Below are 14,479 nucleotides of genomic sequence, written 5' to 3'. Positions count from 1 at the left end.
ACTGTGTGCCAGGTCCTGGGTGCCCAGGTACAAATGACATAAAGACCCTCCTCCCTCAAATTACTGGGCGGGAGGAGTGATTGCTTGGCGTAGGCAGCATGGGGACCCAGCCGACCACGGACTCCGAGGTCGGCCATCCACTTGGATTCTAGCCAAATTCTGGATTTACCCTGGACGTTGCTCGAGACAAACAAGGAAAGAAAATAATCTGATCCTCTGCGCCCCAGTAGGAACCTAGGTCGGTCCGGGAGCGCCGGTCCAGCGTGTCCAGGCCCCTGAGCCAAGGCCAAGCGCCCGCCCCCGCTGCCCAGCAATGGGGCGGGCCGCGAAGCCCCCCCCCAGCCGTGTGGCCAATGGGCGCACGGCCCCGCCCCTCCCGCCGCGCCCCCTCCCAGTGGGGGAGGGTTCCGGAGTGTCGGCGGAGGTCTGCTGGTCGCTGCGTGGTGGCTACCCGAGGTAAGTTAGCCGCCCGGAGCTCTCTGCCCGTCCGCTCAGGGCGCGCGGATCCCTTTCGCACAGGTAGCCACCGGCGGCAAGAGCCGAGGGGGACTCGGAGTCCGCCGGGGCGCACGGGGGTCCGGGGACCGGACTGGGTGCGCGGGGCTGGGGAAGAGCGTGTCCTAAAGCACGCGCAGTTCGCGGCAGCGAGGACTCCAACGAGCCTCAGCCAGCCCCGGGGTGGCGCGGGGCGTCTGCTCCGGCTGGAGGAGAGGTTGGGCGGGAAGGAGACAGGCGCCGGCTGCGGAGCTCCTCCGGCCCCCCGCAGGCGGAGGGTGACCCCGGGGCGAGGCCTAGCCGGGGTGCACCAACCGCCCAGAGCCGCGGCAGCGCCTAGAGGTCCAGGGCTGCCGTCCTCCCGGGGGCCCTGACAGTTCTCGGTGGTGACACCTGCTCAGAACAGCCTCCCTCCCTCCGCGGGCCTGGTCCTGGTCCCATCCAGGAAGCCGAGCCAAATCAGTGAGGCCTCGCCCCTTTCAACCGGGTGGTTATTTCTTTCCGGGACGCGCTCAGAGCCTCCGGGGCATTCGGGTAGACTGCTCTCCTCGCAGGTCGATCCGCCCTTCTCGGAGACCGGAAGGAGGTGCTCGGAAAACACTGAAAACAAAAAACAAACCCAAAAACAAAAAACGACGTTCCCTTATGCATACTGTGGAATCTCAAAAACTTCTGGAAGGACAGTCAGCGACCCAGTAGAAGGAATGCACTCAGCCTTATCTGAACGATCTGCAGTTTGTTCAAGAGAAGGGACTTAGTGTTTCAGCCTCCCAGGCGCTCCCTTATCCCGCGACTCCCCTCACCCAAGCTGTGGCCTTGGTCCCTCTGGGGCTGTGAGTTTCACTTGCTGCAGCAGCCCCTATGTTCTGCAAGGTGTTATGGTGAGCTGCAATGAAGCAGCAAGTCCTGGGTTCGAATCCTTTCAGGACCACTGGTCTGCTTGTGCAACCTGGGATCATTTCTCCTCTCCTAAATGAAAGAAATTTAGGGTGTGCCTGCCTATAGTGGACCGTGAATAAATGTGAACTAATAATGGGCTTCCTTTCTTTTTGGTTGGAGCATGTTATACTTCTCAACCCCCCAACCGCCCCCCTTTCTAAAGATTTTATTTATTTATTTATTTATTTGTCAGAGAGAGAGAGAGAGCGCACAAGCCAGGGGAGCAGCAGGCAGAGGGAGAACCCACTGAGCAAGGAGCCCGATGCAGGACTTGATCCCAGGACCCTGGAATCATGACTTGAGCCAAAGGCAGACACTTAACTGACTGAGCCACCCAGGCACCCCCATACTTCCCAAACTCTTGTGCTTAAGGGGTGAGGCTCAGATGCAGAAGAACATATTACCTGACTCTCTCCTGGTACCTCCCTGGATGCCATGGAAGAGAAGGAGAAGAGGATCATTTAGCCACCTCAGAGTTGTTCTTTGCTCATCTCCTGAAGACTCAGAGGACACCCCCCCCCCCATCTCCTTGATCCTCTTGACCTCTGTCCTTAACGCTTACCCCAGCAGGAGTATTGCACCTGGTGGCTGGCAAAGCAAGGCATGCAGCGTGAGGCTATGAGGCTCTGCAGCACTGTCTCCTAGAGCCCCACCCAAGCCGGACACCTACATTTTTGCTCCAGCCTGGCCCTCCTTCTTCTGACCCCTTCCTTCCCAGAAAACCCACTTGCACATGTCATAGCTTCTCAAGCTTCACTTGTTCAAAATGGAGCTTGAAGTCCTCTCTGTAGCACAGCTTCTCCACCAGATTCTGTGGCCTGCCTAAATGGCAGCATCCATCCACCCAGCACCTGAGGAATCGTCCTTGATTCTTCTCACTTCCTCACTTCCCACATGCACGACACACCAGGAATCCAACCATCTCTCACCACCTCCATGGGCAATATTCTGACCATACCCATCCTACGGCCCCTTCCGTTAGCCTCCTGATTTGTCTTCCTGCTTCCATCCTGGCCCCTCCACAGTCCAGGTCCTCACAGCTACCCAGGAGGTCTTTAACATAAGTCAAATCCTCTCCCTTCCCTGCTCAGAACCCCCTGATGACTTTCCATTTCACTCCAAAAAAAAAAAAAAAACAACCCCCAAAGTCCTTTCCTGCAACACCCCACATGAGCCACCCCTCCTAACCTCCTTGATCTTCATCTCTGCCCCTCCCTCTAGCTTTCTAAACCTGGACCACCCAGACCTGCTTTCTGTTCTTCAAACACACCAAGCTCATTTCCACCTTAGGACTTCTAATTTGCTGTGCTCCCCGCTCCCAAAATGCTGATCTTGTCGCAGCCCAGAATGCCACAGCTCAGATGTCACCAGTTCAAAAAAACTTCCCTGACCACCTCCATCCATGCAATGTGCCCTTCTCCAGGGGTTCTGTCTCATTACCCTGCTTTATTTTCTTTATAACCTTGACTAATATCTGGGATTCTTATTTATGTATATGTTTACTGATTTGTTATCTGTCCCACCCCAATAGAAGATAAATTGGATGATGGCAGGGATCTTGTCCCTCTTATTCCCTGCAGCTCTCCCTGAGGGGGGGGGCAGGTAAGAAACTCGCAGACAACCCCATCTATAATTGCAAATTGTGGTAAGTGCTCCCTAAGCAACTAGTAGCAATTGCTAGTAATTGAGGCACTTGTAAATGTCAAGCTCGTGTGGTTGAACTATTGTATTGTCAAAACAAGCCATTTTAGGGGTGAAGAGAAACGTGTAAAAGACTGATAATTTGCCCCAGATCACACAGTGAGTGGAACCAGCCTCCTACCCTAAGAACGTGTGCGAGGCAAGCTTTAATGGTGGGCTTGCAGTTATGTTCTAGAAAGAATCTGATCCTGGAGCCTGAAGACCTCTGTTGTTTGCTCTTTCACTAACAACCAAGCCCCTTAATTTCTTGGTACTTCATTTTCTTCACCTTTAAAGTGGGATGATCCTATTATTATTTTGGGATTTTTTTTTTCTAGTACACCCCAAAGAAGCAGCACCTCTTGATGGAGCCCTCTTGCTATCAGTGGCTAGGGGCACATACAGACCTTGGGACAATGGCAGGGAACAGAACTCTCCCCAACACTGGCCAACCTGTAGGGCAGAAATGGGGCCTAGATCTGGATCTGATTTCTTTTGGTCATCAATTCATTTTTAAGCAAATTTATTGAGGGCCTCTGGGACTCAGGCAGTAATAAAATTGGACAATTAAAGAAAGAAACAAGCATTCCAGAGAGTTGAGAAAGAAAGGAGTTGTTGCCTTTTGTCCGAACCCACTCCCAACTGTGTTGCCCTATGTGGTGTGTTTTCTTCCAGTCTTTCTGTCCCTCTCCGTCAGTCCTTTTATGGGCCAGAGCCCTCTGTCACTTCAGAGCCTGGACAGCGATGAAGCTTGCCGAGGATAAAACTTACGAGTATATCCGCCACCATTTCAGCAATTTTGTTGACCGCGTTCATGTTCCGGAGATCCTGCCTTACCTGTCCTGCCTTACGACAAGTGACCAGGTGAGCTGGGGCACGACAGCCCACCACTGACTTGGGGCAGGGCTGCGGGGTTCAGAGCTTTGCCCCAAAGCCAGGACCAACTCCTTCCTTCTCGTCACCTGCACCCTGCTTCTTGACCTTGACATTTCTCTAACTTCAGGCTGGCCTTTCCCTCGTGGCTGAGCTCCCTCTCGCGTCCATACGGTGTAGTGCTAAGAACTAGGCTGGCTGGCTGGCTGAGATTGCTGGACTTGGGTCCCCTCACATGCTCCCATAGGGACCTTCCTTGACTTCGTCTCTCTTGTCATTGTTCCTGCTCAGTGTTGCCTCCATTCCCCTTGTCATGGGACCCTGTCCTGACAGGGAGCCCAGGGCTCAGTTGTTTTTTTTTTTTAAAGATTTTATTTATTTATTTGACAGAGAGAGAGACAGCCAGCAAGAGAGGGAACACAAGCAGGGGGAGTGGGAGAGGAAGAAGCAGGCTCATAGCGGAGGAGCCTGATATGGGGCTCGATCCCATAACGCCGGGATCACGCCCTGAGCCAAAGGCAGACGCTTAACCGGTGTGCCACCCAGGCGCCCCCCAGGGCTCAGTTTTGAGAGATCACGGGAGCCAGACCTCTCTAGCCTCTCAGAACTGGCTGTGGCCCCACGTGAAGTGGGGCTGGCCGCCTCCCAGTTTCTGCTGCTCTCAGATGGCACCAGCGCAGGCCTGTGGTTGACGGGATCCAGCCCCTCTCCCTTGTATTTGGGGGCTTGTGGGGATGCCTCGTGACTCGCTCTGCAGGAAATGTTTCCTGTGGGTTTTCGTTTCTGCCGTCTGATTGTCCGTCTGTATGTGGGAATTCAGTGGAGGACCTCTGCCGCCCTGATTCCTTATCAGAATCTCCCAGCACCCGGTCCTCCTGATTCTTAGAGCTGGCCTCCTCTCTCTGCCCTTTTTGCCTCCTTTTCATCTTTTGTTCCCTCTATACCCTTTCCTCCTCTGCTAATCCAAACCCTTTCTTTTTGCCCTCGGGGCTAGATAAACACAACCCCAGGCTTTGGTGATGGACTAACTGGGATCTGTCTGTAGGATCTTTGTTGCCTTATTTCTATTAAACCTCAGTTTCCTGACCAGTAAAGTAGGGGCAGTAGCATTAAATGAGATAATTCTCGCAGCATCCTGAGCACAGGGCCTGGCACACGGTAAGAGCCTATTTCCTGGTTACCACGTTTAAACTTGTGCCCAAACACTGGCCTTGTCCTGGGCTCTGACCTAGTTTCAGATGGCTGCCTCGCTCTTTGGCTACTTGGAGCCTCTCTCTGCAGCTGTGCCCTCCTGAGAGGGGAAGGGGCCAGGGCCACCTGGCTTGAGCAGGGCAGCTGGCTGTGTCTTCCAGGACCGACTGCGGGCGTCTTTCCAGCTCTCTGGGAACCACGGCACCCTCTGGGAGCTCTTCAACAGCCTTCGGCGGCGGATCGGCTGGGTGGAGGCCCTCATCAAAGCGCTGAGGGCCTGTGAGCTGGTGGATCTCGCCGATGAAGTGGCCCGGGTCTACCAGAGCAACCTGCCCCCCGGTGAGCTTCCTGCCCTGGCCCTCCTCATGGAACCCCTGTCGGCTCCCCTCACCTCCATTCAGCCTGTCCCCTCACCCCTGTACCTCCTGCCTCCCTCTGTCACTCTCCCTCCCACCAGCCCTGGGCAGTAGAAAAACCTGGGTGTAGATCACAGCTTAGCCTCTTGCTGACCATGTCCCTTTGGCTAAGTCCCTTAATTTCTCTAAGCCTCAGTCTTCTTTATAAGATGGGACTAATGGGCAGACATCTACGTCGTAGGACTGTGGTGGATACCACAGCATGACGGGGAGCGTGTTGAGTGCTTAGCTGGGACTGGACACCTCCCATGTGCTCAGCAAATAGGGCTTCCTCTAATTTTTGTGGCTCTAATTTTTGTCCCACCTCTTTTCCACTTCCTCCTGTCTCTCCCTCAGTTTACCCTCTTCTCTGCACTTCTCTTTTCTCCTCCTTTTGCCGTCTCCTCTTTCTTCCTCATAGGTTCCTTCCTTCCTTTCCCTCATCTCTTCCTCTCCCCCTAGCTTCCCCTGGAGGCTTCTTGGTCCCTCACCCTGGCTGCCCAGTTACTCCTCAGCTCCCTCTCAATGCTCCCTGCCAGGCCAAGTGCCCAGAGGGGTCTAGTGAGGTCAGGTCTGAGGGGTCAAAACAGGAAGAAAATTCAAGCCAGTCTTATTTATGTTTCAGACTAGAGACAACTCCTGAGACCATGCTCAGATTTACAGCCTTAGAATAGCCTCCTGTTTGCTTGCTTTCTTTTTTCCCTCCCTCCCTCTCCCTTCCTTCCTTCCTTCTTTCTGAGGGGTCAGTTAGTGGTGACGGCCACCCACAAGGAGGAGGAGGAAGCCACTGGGTTCCAGAATGCCGGGGGACAGAGAAGTCGTGACTGCTGACCCAGTCTGGGTGGTGAGAGGCTTGTGAGGTGCCCCACATGCTCCCCCGCAATGCTCCACTCCTACCTCTCCTTGTTCTTGTCCTCCCTACCTCCTCTCTCCCTCCTGTTACCACCTCCCACTCAGTGAATCTTCTCTTCTAAGTACATCCTACATCAGGATAACTTTGGGAGCTGTGGGGACTGACAGTCATTGACCGGGGGGGCCAGGAACACCCAGGCCTCTTCCGTCACTGGGAGCACCCCTGAGTCCCCCTTGACATCACTGTTCGTCCTCTAGGTGTCCAGAACCGGCCTCCAGCCCCAGTGGAGCCACAGGTCGTTCCTGCTGAGGTTCCACGGCCCTCCAGACCTGCTGTGGCCCCCAGTGCCCCCCACAACGGCTATAGAGAGGAGGAGCCAAGTTTCCCCATGTCTGTCCAGGAAACCCAGCCACCAGAGTCCCTGGAAGAGGTGCGTCCTCACAATCTACTTTGGGTCCCCTGCTTTTGTGTTCCTGTCTGCCCAACTTCTAGAAACTTTCTTCTGTCCCCACCACAAATCATGCCTAATCTTGGCTCAGAACCTCAGGGCTCCCTCAGTGAAGGTAGGCTCCAAACCAGCTTTCAGACTGCTGACTGGGCCTTTACCCTGTGGCAGCCCTCAACCCTCTTATCAACCAGCTGTGAGGTCACAGTTTTGTGGTCTTGCAGTGGTTCACGTGATGAGATGTGAACTAGATCGAGGGACCAGGGAGTGACCAGTGAAAGGATACTGGGGAAGCAGGAGATAATGGGGTGGTTGGAGTAATTATTGCCAGTAAAGTCAAGTTGGGGGGGAGAATTACTAATTCTGTTGGGATGTGATGAACAGGCAGTGGGAGGTCCAGGAGTTGTTAGACCGTAAACTTGAAGCCCAAGAAAGGAGTGTGTGCTGTAGCCTCAGAGAGGGGACCTTTTATAGGGCAAGGCAGATGCATAGAGACTCCCCATGGGATGGTGTGAATTTCTGTAAGGTAGGTTTCTGTAGACAGGGCCTGGCAATGACCAAAGCCAGGGCAAGGGGTTTCCTTGGTTTCTATGCTCTGTGGCATGGGCTGAGGCCTATAGGAGAGGCCCACTTCTGGAAGAAGCAACTGTCTCATTTATATTTTCCCTCTTGCAGAGTTCAAGGAGAGTCCCACAGATGCCCCAGTCTGGGGCTGTCCTGAGGAGGCCAACCAGCCCCCTGGAGCCCTCCTCTGACATGGCGGCCTTCAGCCCTCTGACTTCCAGTGGACATCAAGAGCACGACACAGAACTGGGCAGTGCCCGCACAGCAGGTGTGTGTGGAATCTTGAGCTCTAGGGCCTCTCCAGCCTCCCAGTGAGGGTGAAGACTAGAGTTGCCCCTCTGGCTTCCTTGGACAGGAGGCAAGTGTGGGAATAAAGGGAGTTTACCTCAGGGAGCAACCCAGTTCCTTAGAGGGCGTCTCTGTATTGTCTATGTAACAAACTGTTCCAACATGTAGCAGCTTAAGATATGACTATTGAGCTCCTGATTCTGTGGGTCAGCAGTTTGGGCTTGTTCAGGTAGTTCCTCAGATCTTGGCCGAGCTCCCTCTTGGGTACCCGCTGTTGCACGCACGCATGAGCTCTGCTTATGCCTGCTGGCTGGGGCACTTGGTTCTCTTCAGCGAGTTCTCGTCCTTCACCAGACAAGTCTATTTCATGGCAGCTGAGCAGAATTCTGAGGGAGCGGACTCCTGGGGCAAAGGCTCAAGGCTGGCAGCGTTCCTCCTGCCTCATTCTGAGGGCCGAAGCGAGTCACGAGGCCAGTGCAGAGTCGAGGAGTAGGCAGACAGACTCCATCCCTAGGTGAGAGGACTGACAGTCACATTGCAGAGGGTGTGGATACAGCTAGGGGAAGAGGACTGACTCTGCAGAGGTTCTCCGGACATGGAGGACAGTGCAGAAGGCCTGGGCCACCTACTGGCAGGGGAGCCCTCAGGCACTGGCCTACTGCAAATGGGGCTCTAGCTCCCAGTGAATCACTAACACTTCTCAGCCCCCAGAGGAAGTATGATTTTTATCAGGTAAGGGCCTGGACCCCCACACCAGATCTCAGCGCTCCCCCTCAGGAACATAGAGCTGTCCACTCTGACCTCGCAGACTGGCATTTTTTTGCGTTGTTATTTCCCAAACTGTGTTCTGTGGAACACTATGGCCTGCCCCGTCTTTGGTGCCCCAGGGACAGCCACAAGGCACATGTACAGTTAAAGGCTCAGAGAAGCCATCTTAGTGCCCTACACTCCTGTCACCCCAGAACTCTTCCCCAAGCACCCATTTATACTTTGCAATGTCAGCTTGCCATAGAACACCTTTCAGAAAATGCTGCTATGGACCAGGGAGGCAAAGGGCACTTAGATTTTAGTGCGTGCATGGACGCAGGTCCCACAAGATTTTGTGGTGTGTTAGATTTGGGGGGCGCGGGGTGGTACATCAGAAGGACTCTTGGCCTTTGTCAGCCGTATGGCCTGGCAGGTGTGTTCTCAGAGTTCCATGGGGAATGCCTTTGTGGACTATCACCACCTGCTCCCTCCTGCTTGCCCCAGTTCAGGCCGTCGTCTCAGGGGTGGCTTCGTCCCTGCACCCCACTTCCCCCCCGAGTCCATAGGCCTCCCAGGAGATTTGCACACACAGGTGGCTGGCTGGACCTCTGGTGCCGTATGGCTGTGAGCTCTTCCGCCTGCTGCAGGATCGCTCCTGCTGGGGGAGGTGGGGAAGGTGGCAGAGAGGGGAGCATCCAGAATTTCCCCAAGCTAAGGAGCAGACACAGGAGAAAAGGGGGGTATCCCAGGCAGGAGAAAGAGCAAAGGGCAATGAATGATCTTTAAGCTCCTAGATGCTGTTGGAGGAGGGATCATTTCACTCTTATGAGAGAACAGATTCAGCTTTAGGTCTAGGACTAGGGATAGATAGGACCGAGGATGTGTCTGCAGCTGTTGGACGCTCGGGCCTGGGCGCAATGACCAAAGGGACTGTGGAGCCTCCCTGGGTAGGAAGTTAGGAGGCCTGGATGCAGCAGGGACTTCAGCTGGGGCACAGAGGCCCTTCTTCAGCCATCTGGTCCCAGAGTGACTGTGACTTTAGGGTAATGGTCCTGTGGTTTGTGTTTCCCCTTTATTTTGCCACCTGCAGGCGTGGCCTCCAGCCTCACCTCACCCCGTGGGCCTGTGTCTCCAACTGTCTCCTTCCAGCCCCTGACCCGCTCCATCCCCAGGGCAAGCCGTTTGCCTGCACCCTCCGTGTCAGCTCTGTCTCCTGGCACCTCCTCCTCCTCGCCTGGCTCGGCCTGTGCACGGGGTGCTGGCGACCACGGTGAGGCTAGCGTCTGCCCCAGTGGGGGCAGCAGCTCATTGCCCATCAGCACAGCTCCCTCCAGGGTGCCTGCCAACGCTGCATTTGACAGAACGGTGCCTTCCAAGTTGCCTGCCACCTCAAAACCCTCTGGTGCTGTGGCCACCCACGTGCTCACGAGTCTGCCACCGTCCAAACTGCCCATCAACTCAGTACGTGCGGGCGCAGCGCCACCCAGAATGCCTGCTGGTTTGGTGCCGGAGCAAAGGACGTCCGCGAGCACAGTGACCAGCAAGCTGCCCGCCAGCACAGTGCCTGCTACCGGGAGCAACATACCCTCGGGGGTGAGTCTTTGCCCCTTCTAGCAGTGATCCAGGCTTTTCCCCTGTAGCCCTGTCCTTGGACCCTTTCCAGTCCCCATTCTATCTCCAGCCTGGGCTGTCCCAGGGCTGCTTCTCAGGGTGCAGGGAAACCTGAGATTTAGCCTCATCCGGACCCCACACCATGACTGTGAGAGCGATAGTAATCATCTGAGCTCTCATGTGCGGATGCCTCGGGGGTTGGGTATCGTGGCCACCCCCACTGGTCATGTGCCTCAGCCCATTTAGAGCTCACTGTTCCCCGTAAAGCTCAGCAGTGCCGTGTGAGACGGAATCAGTGAGCAGTAGAGCAGGGTGGCCTGTCTGCCTCAGCGCCTTGCTCTTTAACCCCGGGAGATCCAGTCTGCCCCTCCGTGACCTGGGCTTTACAGACAGCCGTCTTAGGTGGGATTAACCAGCCTGAGGTAGGCACACCGACGCAGTCTGCCACGGCTGCCCCCTCGGGGTCTGCACATGCAGCCCTGCTGCTGCTGTCTGCTGGAGGAACCGAGTCCAGGGGACCCTTTAGGCACATGGCCAGGCCTCTGACCCTGTGGCTGCTCCATGGCCCTCAGCCCAGGCAGAGTGTCAAAGTAGGATGGGGCCACAACCACCAAGGGCTCCAGGGGGGTGGGGTGAGCACATAGGCAGGCCAGTGAACAGCGAGAGGGGTGCCTTGGAGGAAGTCACACTGATGCTGTGGCAGAGCCTCAGTCCCCTCCTTCCCCACTGCCCTCCTGCACCATCAATGGGATGAGTCTCCAAGAGGGGGCGGCTTCCTCCCTGGACTATGGGCTGTGAATTAGAGGGTTGGGATGCTAGTTCATGCCCTGGCTGGGAATGGGGCCACCCACCTTGGGCGGCCATACCCAGCCCCTCCTTTCTTTCCCAGGAGATTTCAGCGGCCCCAGTGCCCACCGGCGTCTCCACCAGAGACAGCTTGCCTGGGCTAGACCCCAGCTCTGCTGGCTGGAGCTCTGAGTTGGAGCTGAGCAAGCCAGGCGGGCTGGCCTCACGGGTGGACAGTGAGCCATTCTCGGGCTGCTCTGCGGACCTGGCCCTCAGCTACAGCAAGTCCGTGGACGCAGGGCCTGACAATGCCCCAGAGGAGAACGAGTACCAGTCGGTGGATTCCATTAGGATCCAAGTGACCCAGGATCCCAGCGTCGACCTGCTGGAGGGTAATCCTGGGCCACGTGCTGCCCTGCAGCCCCTGGTGGAGGAGGAGTACACCCAGGCCAGCCTCTGGGCTCCGTGGCTCGGGGCAGCCGCCGCTGGGGCGCTCCTGGCCGTGCTCCTGACCGTGCTATACAGGCGGCGCCTGCTCCAGTGACGTCCCCGGGCCCTCTCTGCCATGGATCTGCTCTCTTCCCCGTGGGACATCCAGCCCAAGCACGGACTGTGCTGTCTTCCTGCCTTGTCCCTTTGGTGGCGCTGGTGGAGCCTGGGTCAGAGGGGAGCCAGGGGGCCTCAGGCCAGATTTCTGTCCCAACTCATGCCCTCCCCATGTGCTCCAGACCTCGCCTACCCTGCAATCTGGGCTGCCACCTTTGTTCTCGGGAGGAGGTGAGGTACCCCCATCCGGGCTGTGTACCCATTTGTCCACGTCCGATCAGGAGGTGCCGCTGGATCGTGCAGGAGGTCGGCACTGCCCCCATCCTGCCCTGGTGCCTGGTGGCTAGCAGATGTGCAGCAGGGTGGGGGACCCCACAGGACCTTGCTCCAGACCCCAAAAACCCAGCTGTTGCTCCAGGAGCATCAGGGTGGACCATTTCCAGGGACATGCTGCTTGAGGTCCCTCAAGAAGTGGAAGAGGTCTGGACATCTCCTGGACCCTGGGGAATGTAAAACAGCTGCTAGGCTAAGGACTGCCTCTGAAGCCCCTCTGTAGCCTTCTCACCCCCTCTTCCTTTTCCTTCCCTTCTGGTCTCCATGCTCTTTAGCTGGGTGGGAAGAGGGCGGGGATTTGGGGGGGAGAGGCCTGCCAGGCTGAGCTCAGACCGAGGTTTGGATTTCAGCTCCACCCCTTCCTGGGCTGTGTGGCCTTGGCAGATGATCAGACTTCTCTGGCCTTGCTTCCCCACATGGACAGTGAGTATCATGGCTCATCTCCACTGGGTTCTTCTGAGATCGAAGCACACAAGTGTTTGTCAAGTGCCTGACCCAGAGTTGGTAAACACTGACAGCTTCCCGTACCTCTCCCCTGTGCCGCCTGGTGGACATGAGGGTGTAAGAGGCAGAGTGCCCAGTGGGCAAGGGTCCTACTCTGTAGTGTAGGGTGGCCTAGGCCTGGACCCCACTCTTAACTTGCACTCGCTCTGTGCCCTGTCACTGTGTGCTCTTGATTAACCTCTCTGTGCCTCCATTTCCTCAGCTGTAAAATGGGGATGTATAGTAAAACTTCTGTGTATAAAAAAATAGATCTCCTAGTGTTGTGAGGATTAACGGAGTTTATCTACATCAACCTTAGAATGGTTCCTGGCATTTATTAAGGGTCGGATACATGTTGTTATAAACATGGAAGGGCTGGAGTGCTCAGCTACACCTTACGAGGCAGATTCAGACCCTACTGCCTCCCCTCCCACCCTACTTCATCCCGTGCGTTGAGTCATTGGGGAGTGGGAAAGGAGGCATGTCTACTGGGGCAGCTCTGCAGGCTGAGGGTTGGGGTGCCCTCCCCGGCCCCCCCTCCCCCGGCAGATGGATTGGGGAATATCTTCATGGGTTTTTTCCAGGCAGCTGTCTCTGGACAAGAAGCAGGAGCCACTTCCATTCCTGTGCCCTGCAAGAGACAAAGAGTAGCTCCCTAGGGAGGTACCCCCCAGACTGTCAGCTGGTGGGTTCTGTACCCTGCTTCGCCTGCTACAGCCTTGCTTTGTACTGCTCTAGGGGCCTTCAGGGACCTCTACCTTGAATGACATGTCCATTTCCCTCTAAACTTCTTTTCGATCCTCACTCCGAACCCAACAGCCTGCACCCTGAAACTAGGAGAGGTCCCCACTCAAGCTGTCTGCACCAGTCCCCGTCACCCTTGCTCTTAGCCAGCCCTCTGTGCTCTCCCTCACTCTCAGATACCCGGGTCCGTAAACAATTCATGCACCGGTACTAGTTTTAATGTGTGACTGTCCCAAGGTAGCTTTGGAAAAGAGTATCTCTGCAAAGCAATCGGTAGTCCCAGAGGAGGATGCTTTGCTGGTGGGATTTCAAGCACAGGGAGCAGCCGTGTGGGAGACACCTTCGGGCAAGGTGTGCAGGAATCATGCAGGGGTCTACCACGCACCTTTCACCTGACACCGCCCAGAAGCCCTGATCTGGCCTACATGGAACAGCTTCCCTATTTCGGCTGTTGTCAACTGAAGGCTTCTAAAATGCCAACTTCAAGCAGAGTTGGGAATTGGCCAGCATCATGAGGCCTGTGCCCAGGAGATGGCTTGGGATAGTTGATAAGATGTGTCTGATCTCAGCAATCCTGGGTTTGGAGTGTGGCTTTCGACTGCAGGTGGGCGTGTGTAGGAGGGTGACCAGACAGGTTACCCTCATCATCATGGCCTGGACCATATGGAGGCCAAAACCCCAGGAAGGGAGAGAGGGTGACTGCCCCCAGCATGGGGCCCAGCCACGTCTCCTCAGAGGCTTGGGAGAGCACACTTCACCTCAGGGTAAAGGCTGGGGTGGGGCCAGAGGCCCAGTGCCATCCCAATCGGTTGGAGCAGACTCAACAGCAGTCAAAGTATGCTTATCAGTCCCTCTCCACCTTCTCTCTCCTGCTGAAACATTTCCCTCTAAACCCAAGAGCCACCACGGCTTCTCTCCCCTGAGAAACACAGGCCTTGTTTGATGACCTACCGAAGCCAGACCAATGCCATACCCGCACCTTACTTTCCTTGCTGGATATACTCAGATTTCATCGGATTTAGGGAGAATTTCTGGTCGGAGATCAAGAAAACGGCCTTACCCTGCCAGGCTTTGGGTTAGTCATAGCTTCTTTCAATAAACATTGTTCATTATGGAAAACTTTCAAATACAAAATAGAACATAAGAAAATGTATATGAGAAATATATATAAGAGAAAATAGAACGAGAGACCCCCCCCCGCCCATGCCCATCACCGAGCTTCAATAATTATGGACTCATGGCCAGTCTTGTTCATCCCTGCCCAATTCCCCTTTTTCTGTACAGGTTCCTTTTGTAACTCAAGAGACTGAGGGGTTCAGAAAGCCAAGGGGCACACTTGGCCAGGAGAATTTTTTGATAAAGGCCCTATCTTTCCTCCCAAGGCAGCATTAGGCATTCCCTTCTTAGTTGCTTGGCCTCTGTGGGTGACATCCCATTTGAACCAGTTCAAAGAGTGAGCAGCATTGGGTCCCTGTCTTAGTGAGAGGAGAACAAAGGGGGTGCCTC

At 55.5% G+C, this 14,479-nt stretch overlaps 1 protein-coding gene across 1 annotated transcript; it reads left to right on the top strand.

Annotated features, from left to right (window-relative positions):
* The first annotated feature begins 378 nt into the window (after positions 1–378).
* MAVS (mitochondrial antiviral signaling protein) lies at positions 379–12,498 on the top strand. The gene is made up of 7 exons (XM_040638027.1): positions 379–456; positions 3,790–3,978; positions 5,340–5,517; positions 6,684–6,856; positions 7,547–7,703; positions 9,561–10,063; positions 10,971–12,498. The coding sequence occupies exons 2-7, from the start codon at positions 3,859–3,861 to the stop codon at positions 11,409–11,411; spliced, it is 1,572 nt and encodes a 523-aa protein (XP_040493961.1). The 5' UTR covers positions 379–456; positions 3,790–3,858; the 3' UTR covers positions 11,412–12,498.
* The last annotated feature ends 1,981 nt before the right edge of the window (positions 12,499–14,479 follow it).

The sequence above is a fragment of the Ursus maritimus genome, unplaced genomic scaffold, assembly GCF_017311325.1.
Source record: "Ursus maritimus isolate PB19 unplaced genomic scaffold, ASM1731132v1 scaffold_22, whole genome shotgun sequence".
Classification (NCBI taxonomy): Eukaryota; Metazoa; Chordata; class Mammalia; order Carnivora; family Ursidae; genus Ursus; species Ursus maritimus.
The sequence above is the reverse complement of the archived record's forward strand: the minus strand, read 5'-3'. Positions and strand labels throughout refer to the sequence as shown.

Coding starts and splice junctions, on each gene's coding strand:
- MAVS (XM_040638027.1), top strand. CDS start 3,859: ATGAAGCTTGCCGAGGATAAAACTTACGAGTATATCCGCCACCATTTC. Junction 3,979..5,339: donor GCCTTACGACAAGTGACCAG/GTGAGCTGGGGC, acceptor TGTGTCTTCCAG/GACCGACTGCGGGCGTCTTT. Junction 7,704..9,560: donor GGGCAGTGCCCGCACAGCAG/GTGTGTGTGGAA, acceptor TGCCACCTGCAG/GCGTGGCCTCCAGCCTCACC.